Consider the following 27,297-nt stretch of genomic DNA (forward strand, 5'->3'; position numbering starts at 1 on the left):
TCGGGTTTCTTCCCGTGTAATTGTGGATATATCCCTAAAAGGGTAGAAGCGACGTTTTGACAGAATCCCATCTGCCATCATCAGGCTTAAGTCAGTAGTCATTTTGCACTAACTGCCGTTGGTATTTCAAATTTTTCCATTTCTATTGCTTCTCTGATTATCCTGCCATTGAGATGTTCTATTTTTGCAATTGTTTTTGTTTTATTAAAATTAATGTTGTGTCCTGTTGTATTTATATGTTGAACTAATGATGATGTGTGTTCTTGCTTTTGTATTGAGTTTTTGTGTTCCTCGATGCGCACACTCATTCTTCTGTTGGTCTGTCCAATGTATGTTGATGGGCAGGAAGCACACGGGATTTCGTATATGCCTTGATCTTCTAATTCTATTTTGTCTTTGGGGTTTTTCAGAATGGACGATATCTTTCTATCTGTGCAAAATATGGTTTTGATGTTGTGTTTATGTAGTACTTTGCTAATTTTATCTGTTGTTCCCCTTATATAGGGCAAGATGGCTTTCCCATTGTTTTGTTCCTCTTGTTGTTTTTTATTCTGTCTTGGTGTTGTATGTTTGATAATATTGATGAGTTTATTTCTACAGAACCCATTTGATGTCAGTACATTAGTTAGTGTATATAATTCTGTTTGTAAATGTGCTTCATCAGCCAGACGTTTAGTTCTTGTGGTTAATGTTTTGGCAACAGAGTTTATTTGTGCTGGATGGTGGTGTGATTTGGCGTTGAGATAGCGGTTCGTATGTGTCTTCTTTTGATAGATGGTATGTCCTAAGGTGCCATCAGATTTTTTATAAATTAATACATTGAGGAAAGGTAACTGGTTTTCTGATTCTATCTCCATGGTGAACTTTATTTTGGGATGGAGGCTGTTCAAATATACTAAGAAGTTTTCCAATTTATCTCTTCCATGTGGCCAGATCACAAAGGTGTCATCAACGTATCTGAGCCATAATTTTGGTTTGTTAACAGTTTTTTCTAAGGCATTGGATTCGAATTCTTCCATGAAAAGATTAGCGATGACTGGTGATAATGGTGACCCCATTGGTGCACCTTCTACTTGTTTATATCTCTGTCCTCTGTGTATGAAATATGTGTTGGATAAACAATGTTCTGTTAAGTTTGTGATATGTTTTGGTAGTTGATATTTGTTTTTAATTGATGACAGGGCTTCTTTGACAGGTATTTGTGTGAATAGTGATACAACATCAAAGCTTACAAGAAGGTCACTTTCTTTTATGTGTTGCTTTTTTATTATTTGTATGAAATGGTATGAGTTCTGTACATATGAAGCAGCAGATTCTGCATAAGGTTGAAGATGTTTTGCTAAATATCTGGCTAGATTTTGTAAAGGTGAGCCTATGGAACTTACTATGGGTCTGAGAGGTATTCCATCTTTGTGTATTTTTGGGAGGCCATACAGTTTTGGGCATTTTGATGATTTTTCTCTGGGAATAATTTTTTGTTGGATTTCTTTACTTATAGTATTTGATTTTATCTTTATCTTCGTGGTTTTTTCTAGATATGTTGTTGGGTCTGTGTTTATGGGTTTATATGTGGTGTCTTGAAGTAAGTCAGACAGTTTCTATGAAAAGAAATACATATATATATATATATATATATATATATATATATATATATATATATTATATATATATAACTTAAACATTCCATCTTCCATTAAACAGTGTGTCAACTGGGTACAAATATCTCTGTGCAAGAACAATCAAAATTTACAACCATATTCATTCCATTGATATTGATTCTCCAATCTTACAATAATAATAATGAGCATAATACATCTATTCATTTCTCCCTCTTAACATATCTTCTAATAAGAATATAATAATAATATTAAATATAATAATCTTAATAATCATATTAGTAGCAATCATATTATTTGCTTCTCCATCTTAATGTGTTTTCTATATTTCACTGATCTCCATTTATTTCTAACTTCTATTTTTATTTTCCAACCATTCATAAAATAACGCCCATGTCATATAATATTCAGTTTGCTCTTTCTCCTTTATAGCAAGCATTAATCTATTCATTTCTGCACATTCTAATATTTTCCTAATCCCATTCTCATCAGTAGGGCAGAGGTGGATTTCATCAGGTTCTGACCAGTTCTGGAGAACTGGTAGCGGAAATTTTGAGTAGTTCAGAGAACCGGTAATAAAAATTCTGACTGGCCTCGCCCCCATCTATTCTCTGCCTCCCGAGTTCCTGCTGATCGGGAGGAAATGTGGATTTTGCAGTATCCTTCCCCTGCCATACCCACCAAGCCATGTCACGCCCACCAAGCCACACCCACAGAACCGGTAGTAAAAAGATGTGAAACCCATCACTGCAGTAGGAATCTCTCCGCTTTTCCAGTTTTGTGCAAATACAGTTCTCGCTGCGGACTAAACCAATTGTTGTAGGCAAGGACTACAGTACCTGTGTATATTTCATTCTGGACAGCTGTCAATCCCCAACATCTGGATCTGATCAGCCGAAGAGCAAGGAGAGGTTTCACTTGCTGCACGATGCCTTCCCCAAATCTCTAAATTGCAAACATCCCAAGAATGCACACATCTTATCTACATCTGGTTTCCTCTCTACAGTAGTCCTCAGAAGCTTATCGCCATTTTGTAATATTTGAGTTTTCTTATAACTCTGCAGCTTCAGCATTCCAAACAGCCGAAGTCCATGGTCACGTTGCACAGAACCAAGGGGAGAAGCCTCTGCAGCTTTTACAGAAATCCCAACATTCACTTGAAAGAAGTGAATGTTGTGGTTGTGAGAATGTTTCTGGTTGTGAGAATTGCTTCATTCTGACAGCAGAGATAGTTGGAGTCAGTTTTTTTCCAGGAACCTTGCAACATCCATATTAAACTCCAGGGTAATGTTTCTTAATCTTGGTTACTTGAAGATGTGTGGATTTCAATTCCCAGAATTCCCCAGCCAACAGGGGTGGCTGGGGAATTCTGGGAGTTGATGTCCTCATGTGATTAATTTTAGGATCAAATTCGTTTCCCCAGATTTTTCCCCCCCCACGTCTCTAATGTTTCAAAAACATCTTCGGATGTGTCATTTCTGGATCTAAAGTTTGATCCAATAATCAGTGGAACTTTGTTGATCAGTGGGGGATTCTGGGAGTTGAAGTCCCGGAGCTTTGCCATCTGAGGAATTCTGGGAGTTGAAGTCCTCATATGACTAATTTTAGGATCAAATTCATTTTCCAGATTTTTTCCCCCCACGTCTCTAATGTCTAATCTTCAGATGTGTCATTTCTGGATCTAAAGTTTGATCCAAAGATCAGTGGAACTTTGCCAGCTGGGGGATTCTGGGAGTTGAAGTCCTGGAGCTTTGCCAGTTGGGGGATTCTGGGAGTTGAAGTCCTAGAGCTTTGCCAGTTTGGGGGTTCCGGGAGTTGAAGTCCCAAAGCTTTGCCAGCTGGGGGATTCTGGGAGTTGAAGTCCTGGAACTTTGCCAGTTTGGGGATTCTGGGAGTTAAAGTCCTGGAGCTTTGCCAGTTGGGGAATTCTGGGGGTTTGAAATTCACACATTTTCATGTTGCCAAGATTGGGAAATGCCGGTAATTGGTGTCTTTCAGAATCCGATACAATCTGGTGCTTTTATGGGATCCTGTCAAGGGAAAGGATATGCAACCAGAAACAGCTGAGGAGGGGGCTTCGACCACATGGTTGCAGTCACCTCCATAACTTTTTTGACACTCCCTCCTCTGGATGCTACTTACATAAACAGGGATATGAGCAATGGGACTTTCATTTAGGGATTTGGAAACAGCTCCAAGGAATTAGGAATCTGAGCAGATCAATTTCTCTGATAAAAATCAGACGGTGCAACTGATTACATAAATGATTCCCAAAAACAGAATGGGCCTGAGAGAACGTGCTCTCTCTCTCTCTTTCCCTCCTTCTCTCTCTTCCTCCCCCCTTTCACTTTTTCTATTTCTCTTTTTCTTTCTCTCTCTCTGTCTCTCTCTTTTCCTCTCTCTTTCATTTTCTCTCTCTTTCTCTCTTTGTCTCTCTCTTTGTCTCTCTCACTGTCTCTCTCTCTCTCTTACTCTCTCTCTTTCACTTTCTCTTTCTCTCTCTCTCTCTTTCATTTTCTCTCTCTTTCTCTCTTTGTCTCTCTCTTTGTCTCTCTCACTGTCTCTCTCTCTCTCTCTTACTCTCTTTCACTTTCTCTCTTTCTCTTTTTCTCTTTCTCTCCCCCCCCCCCCCACACACAGTTTTCCTCAAGAGACTGGAGATACTGCCTCTTAAAAAAAAGGACTTGCCTTGTTCGCCAGGGGAATAAATTATGGACAGGCCAAAGTAAGAAATTCCAGTTCAATTCAGGAGAAAGATATTGGGTTAGTTACAAAGCGCCAGATGCAAATTGCCTGTTGCATTTTTCCCCATCTAAAACCAGAAGGAGCTCTGGGATTGATCGTGCGGACGGATTCTTGAATTCTTCCCTTTCAAACTGTCCTTGGTTGCAAATGCTGCTAAATCCCCACATGCTGCTAAAATGCCCATCCAGAAAAACAGCCCTGAAAGGGTTTCCCATCTGGAGCCAAACGGAGTGACAAATGTGTCCAGGTCTGCCAGGATAGGCTGGAATTGCACAATCCTGCCTTTATTTTAATGCTCTGAGCGTCTTTGTGAAGGGCTGATGTATCTTGGAGAAGCAGACATGTGACGGATGAAGCAAGAATCTGTTTGTCTTAACACATCCACACAATTAGGGCACTGACTTCCAAAGCTGTTCATACCAGCTATTCCGTGGATCTCGCCTGCCGAACTATAATAAACAGCATTATTGAAAGGCACGTGCCTGGGGCAGTCGGGATGACAGCCATCTGTAGGTAAAAATCAGCTAGACGTCATGTTTTCATTCCTGTGCAGGCAAATTTAGCAATCTTCAGATGAAAGATACTCTACTTCAGGACAAACTGGAAAAACTCCCGCTTTTTGTGGGTCTCCAAGGTGTGAATCACACCCTTTTCAGTCTTTTGCACACACATGCCTAGGGGGTCCCACCTACACAATCCCTGTTTCAGAGTCTTTAAAATCAGTGTGACTTGCAGATTTGCTCAAGATCCAGATGGATCCTGGCAGACCTGAACACGGAGCCCTATCGAACAAAATGAAATTCAATGTAGAGAAAAGTAAAGTCTTACACTTAGGCAAGAAAGGACACATACAGACTGGGTGAAACCGGGCTTAATAGCAGGAACTGTGAGAGGGATCTTGCAGTTTTTTGTTTTTTGTTTTTAATTTGATTTATATGCCGCCCTTCTCCGAAGACTCAGAGCGGCTTACAATGTGCTCAGCAATCTTAGTCTTAGTGGACAACTAATTAAATAGGAGCCAGCAGTCTGCGGCGGCAGCCAAAAAAGCCAATGCAATCCTAAACTGCATTAACAGAGGGATACAATCAAGATCAAATGGGGTACTAATACCACTCCATAAAGCCTTAGTAAGACCACACCAGTGGTAAAATCTAAATTTTTTACTATCGGTTCTCTGGGCATGGCTTGGTGGGCGTGGTATGACTTGGTGGGTGTGGCTTGGTGGGCATGGCAGGGGAAGGATACTGCAAAATCTCCATTCCCTCCCCACTCTGGGGCTAGTCAGAGATAGTATTTGCCGGGTCTCCGAACTACTCAAAATTTCCGCTACCGGTTCTCCAGAACCTGTCAGAACCTGCTGGATTTTACCCCTGGACCACACCTAGAGTACTGCATCCAGTTTTGTCACCAGACTATAAAAAAGATGCTGAGACTCTGGGAAGAGTGCAGAGAAGAGCAATCGGGATGATGAGGGGACTAGAGGCTAAAACATGCAATGAACGGTTGCAGGAACTGGGCCTGGCTAGTCTAGTGAAGAGAAGGACCAGGGGAGACATGAATAGCAGTCTTCCAATATTTGAGGGGCTGCCACAGAGAGGAGGGGGTCAGGCTATTTTCCAAGGCACCCAAAGGCCAGACAAGGAATAATGGATGGAAACTGAACAAGGAGAGATTCAACCTGGAAATAAGAGAAATTTTCTGACAGTGAGAATAATCAACCCATAATCAACCATTTCAGACAATTATCCAACATCTTCTTAAAAACTTCCAGTGTTGGAGCATTTACAACTTCCGGAGGCAAGTTGTTCCACTGATTAATTGTTCTCACTGTCAGGAAATTTCTCCTTAGTTCTAGGTTGCTTCTCTCCTTGATTAGTTTCCACCCATTGCTGCTTTTCCTGCCTTCAGGTGCTTTGGAGAATAGCTTGACCCCAGGGGCTGCCACAAAGAATAGCTCTTCTTTGTGGCAGCCCCTGAGATATTGGAAAACATCTATCAAGGTCGGTGCAACTAGGCAACACGAGAAGCAAGAATTAGCCAGATTTCAATAAGGTATCTTTCTTCTAGAAACAGGGGTAAATAAAGAATCTAAATATAAATTTTAATACAAAATAAAAGATATTTTTTCCAAATAAATAAATAAATAAATTATTGAGTGCATTTAGGTCACTGTTTTTTTTAAAAAACTTGGCGATTTTAAGATGGATGGACTTCAACTCCCAGAATTCCCCAGCCATCTGACTTTAAGATCCACCGATCTTAAAGTCACCAAGTTTAAAAAAAAAAAAAAAACTACTGATTTCAATTGTGTTTAAGTGAACTGAAGTAAATTCTTTTCATCTTCTTCTTATTCCACCTCATGATAAAATTTGGAGAGGAATGCCAGCTACCAAGACTGAGAACAGAGCAGGGATCCACCACAGGAATAACAAATAGGCAGAGAGAATTACAACCTGACAGCAGGAAAAAATGTTACTCGAGGTAGTAGAGAAAAATCCATTTTACAGCCCTTTAAATCAGGGAAGGTGCCAAGAATCAAAGGGTTTAGCTGTTAATCAGTAGAAGCGATATCATTTTAGTCTTTCAAAGCCCAGAATGTAATAAGATCAGACAAAATAGATTTTTTTAACACCAGTGTTTTCGACACGCAGAATAATATAAATCAAATTACAGCCTTTTACTCAGAGAAGGTCAAACGATTTAGCTGTTAATCAGTAAAAGTGATATCATTTTAGTATCTCAAGGCCCAGAGTGTGATACCAGCTCAGACAGAATTGATTATAGTCAGTCTTTTCAAAGCACAGAGTAATATAAATAAAGAGGCAGGAGAATTGAGTCCCTTTGTTTGGGAACTATCACTTTACTGAGAGAAAGCCGTTTTCTAAGGTATTTGGCCTCGTATCTGGAATCTTATCAAGATAGCAAGACCTGAAAAAAATTTCAGGCGTTGGGGAATGAGCAGAAAAATCCTTACCCAACTCTGGAATTAAAGAGTTAGACTTGCTTTGCAGAAACGCAATGGAACATTTCTTTCTTGCATGCCACTGAGTATTGTTGGCTTCCTACCGTAGTGATTGCATATACCTTGGGGGAAGGAATTTAAAAAGTCAAGATGTTGTTATGACCACATGATCAAAGACTCCCTTCCCTTTTTATTGTGGTTCACACAGGTGATGATATAAAAGAAGGGTAAAGGTAAAGATAAAGGTTCCCCTCGCACATATGTGCTAATCATTCCTGATTCTAGGGGGGCAGTGCTCATCTCCGTTTCAAAGCCGAAGAGCCAGCGCTGTCCGAAGACGTCTCCGTGGTCATGTGGCCAGCATGACTCAATGCCAAAGGCACACGAAACGCTGTGACCTTCCCACCAAAGGTGGTCCCTATTTTTCTACTTGCATTTTTGACGTGCTTTCGAACTGCTAGGTTGGCAGAAGCTGGGACGAGTAATGGGAGCTCACCCCGTTACCCAGCACTAGGGATTTGAACTGCTGAACTTCCAACCTTTTGATTGATAAGATCAGCGTCTTAGCCACTGAGCTACTGCATCCCTTTGAAAAAAAGAAGGGTAGAGACAGCCTAACATATTGACTTTCCTCTTATATAACCCAGCTCCCAAAGCCACACTAGTATGCACAAATAAATGTCTTTTGGACAAAAAGTAAACATTTGTCATCAGTCCGCATTAAAATTGTTCCCTTTTTGTTCCAAAGAAGCAAGAAAAGAAATCTTACAAGAAAATATCATTAACTTTTTTGGAACTGTTTTGTCTGTGACTTATTTTTTTTGAGGCTGCTACCAACTGTTACTCTCACCAGTTTTTCTTCTTCCCTTCTTTGTTTCATTTTAAATACATAAAATAAGAGAGTTGGAAGGTTCCTTGGAGGTCTTCTAGTCCAACCCCCTGCTCAAGCAGAATGCCCTATACCCATGATGGTGAACCTATGGCACGCGTGACACAGGTGGCACATGGAGCCATGTTGCCTGGCACGCCAGCTCAGCTCTGGTGCACATGTGCGCACTGGCCAGCTGATTTTTGGGCCTTCTGGGCCCACCAGAAGTAGAGAAACAGGCTGTTTCCTGCCTCCGGAGGGCCTGGGGGGGTGGGGAAGGACCGTTTTTCTTTCTCACCTGGCTCCAGATCCTCTCTATGCATCTGGGGAGGGCGAAAACAGCCTTCCCCACCCACTCAGAGGCCCTCCGGAGGCCCAAAACGGCCCATTTCCCAACTTCCGGTTGGACAGGAAGTGACATTTTTTGCTGTCCCCAGCCTCCAGAGCCTCTCTAGGCATCTCTGGAGGCTGGGGACAGCAAAAATGTCACTTCCTGTCCAACCGGAAGTTGGGAAACGGGCCGTTTCAAGCCTCGGAGAGCCTCCAAGGGGGTGGGGAAGACTGTTTTCGCCCTCCCCAGATGCATAGTGGATCTGGAGCCAGGTGAGAAAGAAAAACGGACCTACCAGGCCATCAAGTGCCAGGAGCGGGGGGGGAGGGAGATGGGGTCGCGCGCGCATGCACGGGGCGGGGCGCATAGAGTTATGGGTACGCATGCATGCGAACCTCCCCTGCCTCCCCCCCTTCCTGGCACGCGATGGCAAAAAGGTTAACCATCACTGCCCTATTCCAGAAAAATGGCTGTCCAGCCTCTTAAAAGCCTCCACGATTTCTGAACGCCAGCTGTTCCACTAGTTTATTCTCCTCACTCTCAGGAACTTTCTCCTTTAATTCCAGGTTGCTTCTCTCCTTGATTAGTTTCCATCTGTTGTTTCTTGTCCTGTCTTCTGGTGCTTTGGAGAATAGGTTGATTCCCCCCCCCCCCACCTTCTTTGTGGTAGCCTCTCAATATTATTTTGTTAATACTGTTACACATATTTTTAGAAAGCTAAAGCTATCATATATCATCTATACATTACTAAAACTCTCCTGGTTGTCTGGTTGTAACCTTCAATTAGCCCAAACAGTGCCTCAGAGCACAAAATATTTTGAATCGAGGTACCTCGAATTCACTAACATAAAGTTTAAATCTTAAAATTCGAATTCACTAACTTAAAATGCATACCAAACCAGTGTCTCATCATTCCCATCAAATTTCAGTTTGTCTTCACACATACATATATATATAATTTGTTCCCCAAAGTATAAGTCTTCATTCTCTTCACTGCACCAGTCTAATAATGCCAGGCCTTGATAATCTAAGCATATATAAGTGTAGAAGGAAAGAGAAAATGTTTTCAGTTTCTTTGCTGTTTGGTTTGTCCATATTTTTATGATGTTTGGGTTGTGGTAAACCCTTACAGATTCTCAAGGACAATTCAAATTACAAAGTCCAAGCAGCAGGAAGTCCAACAATTCAATCGCAAAACAACTGGGTTGGGTTTTTGACAGCTGTTTTCAGCCATTACAGGGAAAAAAAAGTTAAGAATCCAGAAGAACAGCCAAGCTTCATAACCACATCTCTGCAAAATGTTGGATACCAGTGTACCTTAAATAGATGCAGCAAAACCTGTTGGATGTGATGGCCAAAGAACTTCTGGTCAGGTGCCCTCAAGAAGCAGATGGAGACCTCTTTCTTTCTCCCCTGCCATTGTTCCTCTGGAAGGAGGATTTTGGAGACATGCTGCCCCCAACTCAGAGATAACATTCAGTTTTCAAGACTGATAGCCTTCCAAGGGTTTGTCCTTCATCATCAATGGACCCAATCCTCTTTGAAAGTTAAGCTAGTGGCTGCTATCAGCAGGTCCTCTGATAAGGAATCCCACAGGTGAAACATGCAGACTTCACTGCTATTTGGTTGCGTTAAAATACAGATAGCCCATATTTGCGCTGTGCGTCTATTATATTTTTGTAACTACCCTACAAAAGCATTTCAAGTAAGAAAGAAGAATTGTCAAAGCATGTTTAGCGTAAATACTTTATGGCAGCCCTTAAAATAGGGAAGATAATTTTTGGGAAATGTTTATATAGGTAATCCTCAACCAACGACCACAATTAAGCCCAAATTTTTTGTTGTTAAGTGAGACAGATGTTAAGTGAATTTTGCCCCATTTTATGAACTTCTTTGCCACAGTTGTTCAGTGAATCAAATACTGCCAAGTTTGAAGTGAAGAAAGCAAATATTTAGCCTCTACAGGGAGGGAATATATGGTAAGGGTGTGGCTAACTGATGAGGACCAATCAATCCGAAATACCTGGTTGAAGAAAAATACAATAGCATGACTCGTACAAACAAAGCCTACAAACTTGCAATCACACAGTTGTGGTTGTCATCTAGAAAACCAGATTTATTCTGCAAATGCTCCTGGTTTAAAACATGTGATTACTAGCACAGTAATCAACAGGTTCTCCTCATCTGATGGAATTCACCACATAAAAACTATTACTCAGAAGGCAAGTATGATTAGGTTTTCTTCAGAAGTTCCCACTTCTTTTGTTATCTTTCTCACAAACGTTGGAATATTCGGGATCCATTTCAACAACAATAATCAGTGCGATCATCTAATGAAAGAACGCTTCGTGCCCGTTTTCTCTAGTACGTCATCTGCACAATATTAACATTAGACTTCCAGTGAAATTCCCATTGTTGCACAATCACACCATGTGTGCCCACTTGATCGTACAGTCTTTCATTTGTTCGTGTGAGATTCAGATGTTAGCAAGTAAACATTTACAGGGCTTAACTCACTGTAGCAAATAGCTAGAATATTGCACTACTTCGATGCAGGAGTTACAACAGGAATGGAGGAAGTCAATAAAAGGGAATAGATATCACTCAGGGTTGAAATGAGGAGTCCTTGGTGCTCTCTGAGTTTGGTGGGTTTCTTGCAGACATCTCATTGTCCTACTAGAAAATCAGTGCTAGAAGGGAGTGGGGTTTGGGGGAGAGGAGGAGGAGGAGGAGGAGGAGGAGGAGGAGAAGGAGAAGGAGAAGGAGAAGGAGAAGGAGAAGGAGAAGGAGAAGGAGAAGGAGAAGGAGAAGAAGGAGGAGGACTGTGGGTCCTTGATGTTCTCTGAGCTTGATGGTTTTCTTGTAGACATCTCATTATTGAACTAGGCTGTGAAGGTTGCGACAGATGCCCTCATTAAATCATGAATGCTTTTGCAAGTTGACATAGGTAACATCATCAGTGGTGATGATGGTACCTAGTTGGGCACTGATGAAGTTACCTAGTTGGGTCATGAAACAAGTGCAAGAAAACACCCAGCTGAGAGCACCAATGTCCCCCACAGTCCAACCCTGAGCCATAGAGATTCTCTTCTATTGGAGCCACACATGGGCATCAGACGCTTCAGAAAGCATGGAAATGGGAGAAATTTGCATGCAGGCAAACCTCCGCCCACTATTCTTTCTGCAGAAATGCCTATAAACAGAGAGCCAACCCTCAGCCCCACCCCCGCAGTCCCTTCTAGCACTGGCTGATGTTGCCTCATCGGGTCCCAAAACATCTGCAAGCCAGCAATCAAACTCAGAGAGCCCCAAGGATTCTGAAGTTCAACCCTGAGCTTCGGATATTCCCTTCCATTAGAAAACCAGTTCCCTTAGCCCAGGAGTCCCCAAACTTGGGAACTTTAAGACTTGTGGACTTCAACTCCCAGAATTCTCTGGGAGTTGAAGAATTCTGGGAGTTGAAGTCCACAAGTCTTAAAGCTGCCAAGTTTGAAGACCTCTGCAACTTGGCTAAACATCTAAGAAACATTCCTGGGCTTTGCTTTTTTTTTTTTTTCCTCCTTCCCTGTTCTGGATTTCCTGCCCAAGGAAGCCAACACGTGAATAGCTCTTACATTTACGTTTTGTTACACTTGGAGAAGAGAAGCTAAATAGTCGAAGGGGAAGACGAGGGATGGACATTTTTCCCTCCTCCTTCTGAAACCGGTCCTTCCTGGAATGAATGAATTACCAACAATGATCAAATGATCCCAGGATAGTTCAACAGTCCTAAATACATGCCAGTTGCCAAGCATCCAAACTTTGGTTATAAGTGCAATGGTCGTAAGTGTGAAAAACGGTCGTAGGTCACTTTTTTCAGTGCCTTTGTAACTTGGAACGGTCACTAAACTAATGGCCGTACATCGAGCACTATCTGTAATTCTGTGTGAAAGATCAGAAAGGCTGCCCTGAGGTCAAATGCTCACCTGTCCGAGCCATTGCTTAGGCCAGGGGTCTGCAACCTTAAACGCTCAAAGAGCCCTTTGGACCCGTTTCCCACAGAAAAGAAAACACCGGGAGCCACAAAACCCTTCCCGTGCCTGAGTATTTCTTGAGCGGCCACAAAACTAGCATATGTAGCTGAATTCAACGTTCTGTTTTCTTCTGAAACTTTTCTTTTCTTGGATTTATCCATGGTTGGCCTACCGGGGGTTGAAAAGCTCAATAAATTGCGTGCCAGCAGATGTCACACATTGGCGGTTGTGACGCATATTTTGAGAAACAGGGAGCCACAGCAGAGGGGTGAAAGAGCCACATGCGGCTCCAGAGCCGCAGGTTGCTGATCCCTGGCTTAGGCAAAGGTATGGATATGGACAGGTGTGTTTCGCCCCCAGCCCCTTTGCTGCTACCTGCATCTGTTCCAGGTCCTCCCACCTGGCTAACAGAAGGAAAGATTACTCTATTTTTCCTTCAGTCCGGTGTACATGAACCTGTTGCACCTCCAGAGTTGTGTGGTTTTGCACCGAAGGGGTCCCACTCCACATCCCATTGCAACATCAAGGGCCGATGTTTGAAAAGAATCTCAGCCATGCTCTGCATGTTTAAAACCAGCCCAATTGAGAACAGAAGGAGGCATGGCTGCGGTTTCTCAAGCAGGAAGCGGATCGATGCCAAGATTTGAGGGAGAAAGGAGGCTTCTGGTTGGTCTTTCAACCAAACCACGAAGGGATCCAGATGCTTTGTTTGCATCGGGCCACAGCAACAGCAGAAGGAAGAAATGTTTACTTCTAAAGGCACGCAATATTTCAAGCAAATCTGACAATTGCAGCCCACTAATGCAGGGTACCACTGCTTAGCCACTTGGGGATCCCAGTAAAAGCTTGGGACGCAGTGGCTCAGTGGCTAAGATGCTGAGCTTGTCGATCGAAAGGTCGGCAGTTCAGCGGTTTGAATCCCTAGCGTCGCATAATGGGGTGAGCTCCCGTTACTTGTCCTGGCTTCTGCCAACCTAGGAGAGGAGAGGACAGAGAATAGAATAGGGAAGAGAAGAGAGGTGAGAAGAGCCTTGGTAGTACAGTGGTCTAAGGCACCCTGTTATTAAGCTGGTTATTAAGACCAGCTGCCTGCAATTACTGCAGGTTCGAATCTCGCCAAGGCTCAAGGTTGACTCAGCCTTCCATCCTTTCTAAGGTAGGTGAAATGAGGACCCAGATTGTGGGGGGATTAAGCTGACTTTGTATAAATATACAAAAGAATGAAGGCTATTGCTTAACGCATTGTAAGCCGCCCTGAGTCTCCGGAGAAGGGTGGCATATAAATCAAATTAAAAAAAAAAAAAAAAGCTTAGCAGGGTGAAGCCTAGTTGGTACGTAGAGGAGAGACCACTAGGAAATCACAGGATTGCAGATTAGTCCATAGAGTGGGGAAAGGAATCTCAAACAACCTTCTCAGAAAAAAATAAAATAAAAATCAAAGTGGGCAACCCACTTCCATGTTTTCCAGAAGAAAATTCATCTGATAGAGGAAACAATTTGCTCCCAGATGCTATCTGATGTGAATCCACAAAGCAGGAGTGGCAAAATTTTGTGACAAGAAGCAACAAGATTCTGCTTTGGGGGAATTTCCAGGCAGCGCCAGCCTCTGGGCAGGGTGCCACTTCGTTTCCTCCAAGTATTCTGGGATGACAAATATGTCCAGAAAGGAAATTAAAGGGCAGGGGGACCAGCTGCTCAGACCTAGCTAGGTTGTCTCAGTTCTCCCCACCCAATAAGAAAGGCGGGCAGCAAAGGGGGGCTTGCCAGGCTCTGAGATTGGCTGGTGCTGGGCTGTTTTGGGTGCAGATATTGGTGTGACAGCAACTCCCTGGGGCAGAGGTCTTCAAACTTGGCAGCTTTAAGACTTGTGGACTTCAACTCCCAGAATTCTCCAGCCAGCGTAGCCTTAGGGCAGTGTTGGCTAACCTTTTTGCCATCGAGTGCCAAAAGCAGGGAGAACATGGGGGGGTCGTGTGCACGCATGCACGCACCCATAATTCTATGTGCCCCACCCCTTGCGCATACGCACATGACCCCCCCATGCTCCCCCCACTTTTGGCACATGATGGCATGTGGGCCACCGGACTTCTGGTGGAATGGGAAGTCAGGAAACAGGCCGTTTCCGGCCTCCAGAGGGCCTCCAGCGGGGTGAGGAAAGTCATTTTCGTCCTCCCCAGGCTCCTAGAAAGACTCTAGAGCAAAAAACAGGCCTTCCGGTCCTACCGGAGACCCTCCGGAGGCCAGAAACAGTGTGTTTCCTGACTTCTGGTGGGTCCAGAAGGCCTGAAAATCAGCTGGCGGAGCTCAGCTCGCGTGCCCACCAATACGGCTCTGCGTGCCACCTGTGGCATGCGTGCCATAGGTTCGCCATCACAGCCGTAGGGTGTTACAGGTAGTCCTCAACTTACGATCACAATTGAGCCCAAAATTTCCATTGCTAAGCGAGACATTTGTCAAGTGAGCTTTGCCCCGTTTTACGACCTTTCTTGGCACCCTTGTTAAGCGAATCTCTGCAGGTGTTACGTTAGTCACATGGTTGTTAAGCGAATCTGGCTTCCCCGTTGACTTTGCTTATCAGAAGGTCACAAAAGTGGGTGGTGGACACTGCAACCATCATAAACATGAATCGCTTGCCAAGTGTCCCAATCGCGTGACATTGGGGATGCTGCAATGGTCGTAAGTGTGAAAAAGGATCACAAGCCACTGTTTTCTGTCCCGTTGTCACTTCAAATGGTCACTAAGAGAGCTATTGTAAATCGGGGATTACCCGTATTTCTTAAGCTTTGGCAAGATGAAGTTGTGTGGTCTTCAGTACTCAGAATCCCCCAGCCAGCATGCTTTCGATGCATAGAACTACACCTCCCAGAATCCCCAGCCAGCCTGCTTTGCAATATGTGGAATTCCTTCAGCCAGCTTGCTTTAAGAGCCGTGGATTTCAATTCCCAGAATTCCCCGGTCTACACATCTTAAATTGGGAAAGTTGAGAAACAGTGTCCTAATATCTGGAATCAAGTGATCGGAGAACCAAGCAAGGCACGATTCAGAGTGTTGCCTGCTTCACACCCCAATTCTAGCGTCTGAACATGTGCAAAGTGGAAGCAAGAGAAACATCCCCTTGCCTTAGGTCAGCGCTTCCATACGATACTCCAAGTGGCAGATGCAGCTGGGCGGTGAAGAAAACAGCCAGGAATTATGTCACCCAGAGAAGTTGACTTACTGAGAGGCTCTTTCTTCTTTCTTTCTTTCTTTCTTTCTTTCTTTCTTTCTTTCTTTCTTTCTTTCTTTCTTTCTTTCTTTCTCTTTCTTTCCTTCCTTCCTTTCTTTCTTTTTCTTTCTTTCCTTCCTTCCTTCCTTTCTTTCTCTCCCTCTTTCTTTTCTTTCTTTCTTTCTTTCTTTCTTTCTTTCTTTCTTTCTCTCTGTCTATTTGCATTAAGAACTTCAGCAATCCTCCCAGCTCATTTGGCCTGTCAGAGGAAAAGGGGGCTGCCTGCCATTTTTTATTTTATGTAACAAAACTGCTGCTTCTGGCTGGATCATGTCTCTCCAAAAACTAACAGATTAACAGAGTTGGAAGGGACCTTGGAGGTCATCTAGTCCAACCCCCTGCCCAAGCAGAAGACCCGACACCATTTCTGACAGATGGCAGTCCAGTCTCTTCTTAAAAGCTTGCAGTGAGGAAGCTCCCACAACTTCCGAAGGCAGCTTCTGTTCCATGGGTTGATTGTTCTCACTGTCAGAAAATTTCTCCTTATTTCCAGGTTGAATCTCTCCTTGGTCAGTTTCTATCCATTATTCCTTGTCTGGCCTCGGGTTCTTTGGAAAATAGCTTGACCCCCCCCTCCTCTCTGTAGCAGCCCCTTAAATATTGGAAGACTGCTCTCCTGTCTCCCCTGGTCCTTCTCTTAGACTAGCCATGCCCTAGTAGATGTAATTATTATATGTGAGGTCCATCCCAGGCACCGTATTATCCATCTGATATTCTCTGAAACTTCTTGATTCTTCCCATCACTGCCTACCCAAGTTGTTTGTATACACAATTAAAGGAGCTGAAGACAGACTTCAGAGGATAATTAGAACTGCAGAAAAAACCATGGCTACCAACCTGCTTTCCCTTGAGGACCTGTATACTGCACGAGTCAAAAAGAGGGCTGTGAATATATCTACAGACCCCTCGCATCCTGGACATAAACTGTTTCAACTCCTACCCTCAAAACGACACTATAGAGCACTGCACACCAGAACAACTAGACACAAGGACAGTTTTTCCCCCACGCCATCACTCTGCTAAGCAAATAATTCCCTCAACACTGTCAAACTATTCACTAAGTCTGCATTGCTATTAGTCTTCTCATCATTCCTATCACCCACCTCCTTCCACTTATGACTGTATGACTGTAACCTTGTTGCTGGTATCCTTACGATTTCTATTGACTGTTTCCCTATGACTATCATTAAGTGTTGTACTTTATGATTCTTGATGAATGTATCTTTTCTTTTATGTACACCGAGAGTGTATGCACCGAAGACAAATTCCTTGTGTGTCCAATCACACTTGGCCAATAAAGAATTCTAATCTAATCTATTCCATTTGCCCACAAGGGTCATTGAGGCTTTTTTAGGGGGAGGGGCTTTTGAGTCCATCGTGAACGCTGGCAAATGCCTAGAGAAGTCCCGGCAGTTTTCCTGGCAAAGTTCCTCAGACGTGACTTGCCATTGCCTCCTTCCTTAGGGCTGAGACAGAGCGACTGGCCCAAAGTCACCCAGCTGGCTTTGTGCCTAAGGCAGGACTAAAACTCATCACCTCCCAGTTTCTAGCAGATGCCTTTCCCCAGGACACAAACTGCCTCTACTACTAGTGTGTAGCGTTCAACACAATCTTAGAGAAAGCGGAGGCTTCTCCTTTTCCCTACTGCCTGTGGGCCTAATTACGTGAATAATAACAGAGAAATCCAGGAAGAATTTGGAAAGTAAAGGTTGCAATAGGTGGTGAAAGAAAGTGAAACTTAATGGGTTGACTTTTATGCTCTGTAGGTAAACAATTTAAATTGAAGCTGGAATTATTCTGTTGGGGGACAACAACAAGCTTTGAAGTTTGAAGTTTGAAGTTTATTAGATTTCTATACCGCCCTTCTCCCGAAGGACTCAGGGCGGTGTACAGCCATATTAAAACACATAGATTTATGAAATTTAAAACCAATTAAAATCGAATAATGGGCCTGGTGGCTCAGCAGACTGATAGCATTGTGATCAACACCAGCTGCCTGCAATTACTGTAAGATCGAATCTCACCAGGCTCAAGGTTGACTCAGCCTTCCATCCTTTCTAAGGTAGGTAAAATGAGGACCCGGTTTGTGGGGGCAATAAGCTGACTTTGTATAAATATACAAAAGAATGAAGGCTATTGCTTAACGCATTGTAAGCCGCCCTGAGTCTCCGGAGAAGGGCGGCATATAAATCAAATTAAATATATATATATATATTTATATATATATATATATAAAATTTGGCCCGGGAATTAAAACACACATACACCCATTATAAAATTCGTATTAGGCCAGTCCAGCTTGCTGGAACAAAAGGGTCTTAAGGGCGCGGCGAAAAGTACACAAGTCGGAGCTAAGATGAAGCTCTAGGGGCAGCCCTTTCCAGAAGGCTGGTGCCACCACAGAGAAGGCTCTCCCCCTGGGTGTCGCCAGTTGGCATTGTTTGGCCGACGGCACCCTGAGGAGCCCCTCTCTGTGGGAGCATATTCGCCGGTGGGAGGCTGTTGATGGCAGAAGGTGGTCTCGTATATACCCCGGTCCTAAGCCATGGAGCGCTTTAAAGGTGGTGACCAACACCTTGAATCGCACCTGAAAGACCACCGTAAACCAGTGCAGCTCGCGCAGGAGGGGTGTTACGTGGGTGCGCCCGAGTCGCATCCATAACCACCCGCGTGGCTGCATTCTGGACCAGTTGGAGCCTCAGAGTGCTTTTCAAGGGGAGCCCCATGTAGAGAGCATTACAGTAGTCCAGACGGGACGGGACGAGGGCATGAGTGACCGTGCGCAGGGGACACGCGCAGGTCCACATAAGAGAAGACGGGAGATTAATCTACTCTTGCCTGGCCAGTTCCTACCTTCAGTGCTGTATTAAAAAAAAAAAAGTCATCAGGTTAGACCAGGGGTCTCCAATGTTGGCAACTTTGAAGATTTGTGGACTTAAAACAGAACTCTGGGAGTTGAAAGTCCACAAGTCTCAAAGTTGCCAAGGTTGGAGACCCTTGGGTTAGACCGCCTTCCAAGTTGGCTGCTTGCCAAACTAACCCAAGCCATCAAATCCTACTACCTAGAGCCTTGGTAGTACAGTGGTCTAAAGCATCCTGTTATTAAGACCAGCTGCCTGCAATTACTGCAGGTTCGAATCTCGCCAGGCTCAAGGTTGACTCGGCCTTCCATCCTTTCTAAGGTAGGTAAATTGAGGACCCGGATTGTGGGGGCAATAAGCTGACTTTGTATAAATATACAAAAGTATGAAGGCTATTGCTTAACGCACTGTAAGCCGCCCTGAGTCTCCGGAGAAGGGCGGCATATAAATCAAATTTAAAAAAAAAATCGGCTGCATTCTCACGACCCCTGACTAGTTCGGATTGATAGTTTAAACCCGCTGCGCGAATCTAGCCCATACTAGGAATCCTTTCTGGTTCGACGCCACATGTGAACCCCGTTCCTATCCGGGTCCAGCAGGTTGTGTGAGGAGACAACCGAGCTAACCCGGGTTTGAGTTCCAGCGCTTCGCTTCCCACGGCTTCTCCCCGACGGCTGCTGGTTTGGGGGGGGACACCCCCCCTCTCAATGCCCATCCACCCCCAAATCCAGCCTCACCTGCCACCGCCGGGATGGGCCACTCGCAAGCGACCGTCAGCGCCAGCAGCGCCAGCAGGCTCCGCGCCGCATCGGGCATGGTCCCGCTGCCGAGAGCGGGGCGTCCCCGGGGCACCCCGAGGGCACCCCGACGGGTCACGGTCGCCTTGAGCCGGTGCGGCGCCCGGGCTTCTGGCTCGGATTCTGCCTCTCTCCGCTTGCTCAGCCGCTGCTCTTTGCTGGCACCGGCGCAGGTTGGAAACTCCGCGCGGCTCCGGGCTGGGTTTTCTGCGCTGACGTCAAGGGGAGGCGTGTGGGACAGGCCCCCAAGCGCCCCCCTCACCCCACTCCTTCCAGGGATCCCAAGCGGAGGTTGGAACGACTCCAGGTAGGGCGGGGTGGCCGGAGCACGGATACGGAGCGACGGGAAGGAAGGCGGAGAAAACTTTGCAACCGGTGTCCCAAAGCTGATTTCTTTCCAGAGCTGAAGAAGGGGGTTGGACTAGAAGACCTCCAAGGTCCCCTCCGACTCTTGTTGTTCTGTTATTTCCACAGTCATGTGTTGAAACGTCAGCCGCTTGGCAACTGGGCATGCATTTAGGATGGTGCAGCGCAGTGGTGGGTTCCAAAATTTTTTTACTACCGGTTCTGTGGGTGTGGCTTGGTGGGTGTGGCAGGGGAAGGGTACTGTAAAATCACCATTTCCTCCCGATCAGTCCCAGCTGATTCCTCCCGATCTCTTCTGACTGGCCCCCATCTATTCTCTGCTCTTCTTCTTCAGAGCAGCTGAAGGCAGAACAAGAAGCAACGAATGGAAACTTATGAAGGAAAGAGAAGAGGAGAAGGAGAAGAGAAGAGAAGAGAAGAGAAGAGAAGAGAAGAGAAGAGAAGAGAAGAGAAGAGAAGAGAAGAGAAGAGAAGAGAAGAGAAGAGAATGGAGAATGGAGAATGGAGAATGGAATAGAGAGGAGAGGAGAGGAGAGGGGAGGGGAGGGGAGGGGAGGGGAGGGGAGGGGAGAATAGAGAATGGAAGGGGAGGGGAGGGGAGGGGAGAGGAGAGGAGAGGAGAGGAGAGGAGAGAAGAGAAGAGAAGAGAAGAGAAGAGAGAGAATAGAGAATAGAGAATAGAGAATAGAGAATGGAATGGAATAGAGAGAGGAGAGGAGAGGAGAGGAGAGGAGAGGAGAAGATGAGAGGAGAGGAGAGGAGAGGAGAGGAGAGGAGAGGAGAGGAGAAGAGAAGAGAAGAGAGAAGAGAAGAGAAGAGAAGAGAAGAGAAGAGAAGAGAAGAGAAGAGAAAGGAGAATAGAGAATGGAAGGGGAGGGGAGGGGAGGGGAGGAGAGGAGAGGAGAAGAGAAGAGAAGAGAAGAGAAGAGAAGAGAAGAGAAGAGAAGAGAAGAGAAGAGAAGAGAAGAGAAGAGAAGAGAAGAGAGAATGGAAGGGGGAGGGGGAGGGGAGGGGAGGGGAGGGGAGAGGAGAGAAGAGAAGAGAAAGAGAAGAGAAGAGAAGAGAAGAGAAGAGAAGAGAAGAGAAGAGAAGAGAAGAGAAGAGAAGAGAAGAGAAGAGACATCACAGTCCAGTCCGGATGTATACATGTACAATCAGTTGACCTCCTCTTTGTGGCAGCCCCTCAAATATTGGAACGCTGCCATCATGTCACCCGTAGTCCTTCTTTTTCCTGGATAGTCTGTTGTTGGTTTTTTTTTTTTTTTTTTTGCTTTAGATTCTTTCAATATTGGAGCAGGTTATCAGCAGGCAAAAAGTAAGACTTTCTGAAGCATTCAGGCATCAGTTCCAGAAATTATGTTCTTATGTCTGTTAAACATAACTTAAAAATAGTCTTAATCTGGACTCAGGATTTCTGATAGACAGAAATCCTGTCTATCCCCCTATTCCATTCTGAAATGTTATTAGAGACATTAGGCAGCTGTTACATATAAGCTGGGTTGACAAAATCAGAAATGAGGTGATAAGCCACCTGGGAAAGTCAAGGGAAATCATCAAAACCCTAAAAAAGTGAAAGTTAGAATATTTCGGACATGTGATGTGACACCCAGAAAAATACACCATCCTTCACTTAATCCTCTCCAGGGAAAGATTGAAGACAAATGAGATCCAGGCAGAAGAAGAACATAGTGGCTTCAAAACCTAAGGGACCAGTTTGGACAAAACTCAACAGCCCTTTTTCATGCGGCTGTTGATAAAAAATAGGATGGCCAACATGATTGCCAACATCCGATGACGGATATGGCACAAGAAGAAGATTAGCGACATCCAAAAGATTTGCATTTATAACCCTCTTATCTTTTTTTCCTACTTTTTCCTCCTAAGAATAACATGGTGTTTACTCTAGTGGTGCCCTTAACCATCAGTTGACAATACAAGGAACTTTCTTCCTGGAAGCTCTTACTGTAAACCAACATCAGATATGCTAAATGTTTTGCAATAACATGTTACAGAGGACCCACCTTTCTTAACAAGTCTGCTTCTGTTCAGCCGTCAAACCATTCAGATTTCCTCTGGAATCCGAGAAATAGCAATCAAGAACAAAGAAAGACCTTTTTCACAAAACCTCTTGCAAAAATTTAGATGTCCACCACTCATCCATCATCTTCAACGAGGCGAAAAGCCTGTTTGGTGGTAATTCTGTAGAGTTGTGTATGTTAGGATTTCTCCAAACACTTAAAAAAAAAATTTTTTCCAAGCAAGCCAGTTGGGTAGAGAAGAGAATTAAAGAAGCATTTGTAATTAAAAATGAAAATGAGAGCAATCTACCAGCATCTAGGGGAGATGGGGATAATTTCATGGGGAAATTCATGGTAGAAACATGGCACGGGGCAGCCAAGAATGAAAGGATGGCTTTATGGTTTAATAAAGTCCAGATCACATTTTTTTTCCAAACGCATTGATCCATCCTAATTCCAAGAAACAAAAAGTGAAGTTTCATCACCGATGCAGAGTGTTTAGGAGAAATTCCTTAAAACACAAAGGAGCAAAAAAGAGCCATCAATTTTAGGTTAATGACAGCCGATCAACAAAGTGACAGGCAAGAAAACCAGTCCCTGCCTTAAATCAAGCTGTCAGTCTCTCTTACCATGTCTGTCAATCCTAGAGAAAGAGATTTGTCCAGATGGGTGGGTTTCAGTGCTCTGAAATTCTCACCCAGGCTCAAGGAATTCTGCTGAGTGGAAGTCCACAGAGTGGCAAAAAGCTGGACTCCATTGAGGTTCCTGAGGATTTCCACAGGAGAATTCAGAGGCTGAATTAGAAATTCTTTGCACAAAAAAATGGGAAGTACACAACGTATGATCAAAAAGAGCCTGTAGCACAGTGGACTAAAGCACTGTTATTAACATCTGCTGCCTGCAATTACTGCAGGTTCGAATCTTACCAGGCTCAAGGTTGACTCAGCCTTCCATCCTTTCAAAGGTAGGTGAAATGAGGACCCAGTTTGTGGGGGCAATAAGCTGACTTTGTATAAATATACAAAAGTATGAAGGCTATTGCTTAACGCATTGTAAGCCGCCCTGAGTCTCTGGAGAAGGGCGGCATATAAATTAAAGGGGAAAAAAAAATAGGGATCAGAAATTTCGTTGCTAAAGCAAGGTGGTTGTTGAACGAGTCATGCCCCATTTTATGACCCCTTGAGCCACGGTTGTACAGCATCTCACTGCAGTTGTTAAGTGAATCATGCAGTTGTTAAACAGATCCAGCTTCCCCCATTGACTGTTTGTAGGAAGCCAGCTGGGAAGGTTGCAAATGGAATCATATGACTCCAAAATGCTGCATGTGTATGAATTTTGATGATATGACCATGCAATGGTCATAAGTGCAATAAGCCACCTTTTTTTTAGTACCGTTGTAACTTTGAACATGGTTGCAAGTCAAGGGCTGCCTATACAGATACCCATTTTATTTCTGCTATTCCACTTTGGAGTCTTCTCTACACAGGACTGAAATTCATTTTTTTTTTTTTTTGTGCCACAGATACCTGGAAAAAAAAATACCTGGCTCTGATAATATCAAATGTGGAAGCCTTAGCACCTAGTTTCATCTCACAACATCATTCAATCCCCAGCCCTGCCTGCTCTGGATTTTTCTTCAAAATGCAGATTTATTAAAATTACAAATAAAAGGAATTAGCATCTTGCAAAGCCAGCCATGCCAACTCCCTCTTGGCTGTTGACAAGAATGTTTTATCTGTTGCAGTTAGATTTCCCCGGGCATTAAAATAATGGCCAGTGTCTTGCAGTCCAAGGCTCTGCTTTTTTTTTTGTTTCCTTGTTTGCTCTGTTTGTTAAAAATGGTGCAAGTATTTCTAAGGCCACCCAAAGAATGCCATTCTGGGCCAAAGATTGGCACTCGGCACTTAAGAAGTAACCCAATATATGAAAGGACAAGCTGAAGGACAATTAAAATGAGCAAGCGGGAAAGGAGCCAAGTCTTTTTCACTTTGCTGGAAGCAATCAAAATTGTGACCTGTTGTGTATTCAGGGGAGATGGTTCCAGAAAGAGACCTTGTCCCGAGAAGGGACTTGTGTCCACACTAAGATGCCTCTGTGCCCAGATGAAGATTAGGCAGGGTAACGTAGAAAACAAACTAGGAACCAGAGGAGGCAGCCAAAGCCTCATGGACTCACCATGCTCATTGTGGGATCCATTTTGTTAAATTTGCCTTCCGTTCCAGAAAAGTTTGGGGGCTTTCTTTCTTTCTTTCTTTCTTTCTTTTTTTCCTTCCTTCCTTCCTTTCTTCCTTCCTTCCTTCCTTCCTTTTTCCTTCCTTTCTTCTTTTCTTCCATTCTCCCCCTTTCTTTTTCTTTCTCCTTCCCTCCCTCTTTCTTTCTTCCTTCCTTTCTCCCTCCTTTTCTTTCTTTCTTTCTATCTCCCTCCTTTTCTTTCTCTCCCTCTTTCTTTCTTTCCTTCATTCCTTCCTTTCTATTTCCTTCCTTCCTTTTTTCTTTTCTTCCTTCCTTTCCTTCCTTTCTTCCTTTCTTCCATTCTCTCTCCCTTTCTTTCTTTTTCTTTCTCCTTCCCTCCCTCTTTCTTTCCTTCTTCCTTCCTTCCTTTCTCTCTCCCTCCTTTTCTTTCTATCCCTCTTTCTTTCTTTCTTTTTCTTTCTTCCTTTCTCTCTCCTTCTCTCTCTCCCTCTTTCTTTCCTTTCTTTCTTCCTCTTTCTTTCTTTTTTTCCTCTCTCCTTCCTTTTCTTTCTCTCCCTCCCTTTCTTCTTTCTTTCTTTCTTTCCTTCCTCCCTCCCTCCTTCCCTTCCTTCCTTTGCCTAAACTTTTCCAAATACATGCTGACTCCCCTAATAAGATCAAGGGTTATATATAAAACTTGAGAACAAGGAAAGGGACAAATGGATCTGCATACATTTCACAAAGTTGAGGATAAGTACATGCTGAAATCCCATCCTGAAGTGCCTGGCCTGGCTACAGGCTGAGGAGAGAAGGATCAGGTTATAATCTCCTTCTACAAGCTTCAAAGGCTTACATTCCCACAGCTGCAGGTAGAAATATCGACTGAAGCAAAATTCCCTACCCGGAATTTCCAGCGAATACGATGAGGTCTCTTGGGACAATCTCACCTTAATGAAAATTGGATTGAGAAATCTAAAGACCTTGGGAAGCCTTGACGGTCAATCAAAACCCTTTCAGCAGCTTATTGTCCAAAGGCCCACCTTACATTTCCAAGGAAGCAAGTAAAAATACCTTCGCCTACTCCGGCTATACATACTGCTAGCCAAGAATAATGTAAACTATTTTACTGGCAAGGAAACATGATTTTTTAAAAAAATTTATTATGGTGCAATCATAATAGGGGAGTTCAGGTTAAGGCTGGGAAAAATGTATCCGCACTGTCAGCTAACCAACTCTGGCTTTGAGGAAAAGGTGAGTTGATAAATCTACAAGGAAATGACAGGGTGAGTATAATAGACGCCAAGCCCTTCCACAGAATCTGCGAAAGGGCAGAAGTTTCTGAGGGCACCTAATGAAAAATTTGACCACAGATTTGAAGTTCGTTCTTTCTTTCTTTCTTTCTTTCTTTCTTTCTTTCTTTCTTTCTTTCTTTCTTTCTCTTTTTCTTTCTTTCTTTCTTCTTCCTCTTCTTTTCCTTTCTTTCCTTCCTTCCTTTCTTTTTCTTTTTTCTTCTTCCTCTCTTCCTCTTCTTTTCCTTTCTTTCCTCTTTCTTTCTTTCTTTCTTTCTTTCTTCTTTCTTTCTCTTTTTCTTTCTTCTTCCTCTTCTTTTCCTCTTTCTTTCCTTTCTTTCTTTTTCTTTTTTCTTCTTCCTCTCTTCCTCTTCTTTTCCTTTCTTTCCTTTCTTTCTTTCTTTCTCTTTCTTTCTTTCTTTCTTTCTTTCTTTCTTTCTTTCTTTCTCTTTCTTTCTTTCTTTCACTCTTTCATTCTTTCTTTCCTCCCCTCCTCTCTCCTCCCCTCTCTCCTCTCCTTCTTTCCTTTCCTTTCCCCTGCCCTCCTGCCTTATTTCCCTTCCTCTTTCTCACCTTCCCTCCCTCCCTCCCTCCCTTTACCTTAAATATTTAGCTTTCTTGCTTAACGTGCTAATCAAGCTTGCACAAACAAACCCCCTTCTGTTTCCCACATAAAAAGTTAACCTCCTTCTTGAGTGGTTTCAAGAATGGGGTGTGTGGGTGTGGGGGTGAGCAGTTGTGACAAGCCTAGAAAGAATTCAGTAAATAAAATAAAACTCAAATCCAAGGGCAAAGGCAAAGAAGGAAAAAGTCTCCTGGAACAAGCATGGCTGAGGAACTGCGGGGTCGGTGTGTGGGTTGCAGTGGTGGGTTGCCCCCGGTTCGGACCAGTTCGCAAGAACCAGTAGTAAAACCAGTGGGAGGCCCTGCCCACCGCCCCAGATGTCATCATCAGCGATCTGCGCATGCGCAAAAGCTTCCCATTGCGAACCAGTAGTAAAGTTAAGTAGAACCCATCCCTGGTGGGTGGGTGGGGAATGTACCTCCCAACACTCCAGAATCCCCCTCCTCCTCCCCCTCCTACAAGAACTCACCTGAAGATAACACACTCTACCTACCTGCAGCCACCACCACCCCCAGCAGCCCTTTCAAAGTCACATCCTCAGCTCACAAAATCTCCAGAATTTGCATTCCAACCTGTCACAGAGTCTATTCTGTCTCCGCCTGCTAAATCTTGATTACAGGTAGTCCTTGACTTACAACAGTTCACTTAGTGACGGTTCCAGACTTCTGGAACCTCCGGGAGGCCCCTTTTTTGCCCTCCCAGAGCCTCCACCCAGGCTCTGCACTTATCTGGCATCCAAAACGGGCTGCGTGGAGACTCCTGGGAGGGGGCAGGGAGGGGTAGGCAGGGCCAGCAAAGTCCTTGCAACTACCAGTTCGGTGAACCAGATCTAAAATTAGCATCCGATTCACCCGAACCGGTCTGAACCGGCTGAATTCCACCTCTGGCTAACTTGGTCCTGGCTTGTGCGAATGTAGCCATTCTGGTTTACAAAACATAGGTTATAATCTAGTGTGCATGTATACAGGTAGTTCTGGACTTACGACTATTCATTTAGTGACTGTTCAAAGTTACAATGGCACTGAAAAAAGTGACTTATGACCGTTTTTCACACTTACGACATTGCAGTATCCCCATGGTTACGTGATCAAAATTAAGACTCAGATTAATGACCGTTGCCGTGTCCCGGGGGTGTGTGTGTGTGTCACGTGATCCCCTTTTGTGACCTTTTGACAAGCAAAATCAAGGGGAAAGCCAGATTCACTTAACAACCGGATTACTAACTCAACAACTGCAATGTTTCACTTAACAACTAGGTGAGAAAAGTTGCAAAATGAGGCAAAACTCCCTTAATGAATGTCTCGCTTAGGAAAAAGAATTTGGGGCTCAATTCTGGTCGTAAGTCGAAGACTACCTGTCGTTTTTACCG

At 44.0% G+C, this 27,297-nt stretch overlaps 1 protein-coding gene across 1 annotated transcript in view; it reads right to left on the reverse strand.

Moving 5' to 3' along the window:
- Positions 1 to 19,477, reverse strand: part of CX3CL1 (C-X3-C motif chemokine ligand 1) — a 33,058-nt gene extending 13,581 nt beyond the window's left edge. Inside the window, exon 1 of the mRNA XM_070953135.1 lies at positions 19,399 to 19,477. Coding sequence (XP_070809236.1) covers positions 19,399 to 19,477 — 79 coding nt within the window. The remainder of the gene's footprint in view (positions 1 to 19,398) is intronic.
- Between the last annotated feature and the right edge of the window lie 7,820 nt (positions 19,478 to 27,297).

The sequence above is a fragment of the Pituophis catenifer genome, unplaced genomic scaffold, assembly GCF_029215685.1.
Source record: "Pituophis catenifer annectens isolate HBS135680 unplaced genomic scaffold, rPitCat1.0.hap2 SCAF_13, whole genome shotgun sequence".
Classification (NCBI taxonomy): domain Eukaryota; kingdom Metazoa; phylum Chordata; class Lepidosauria; order Squamata; family Colubridae; genus Pituophis; species Pituophis catenifer.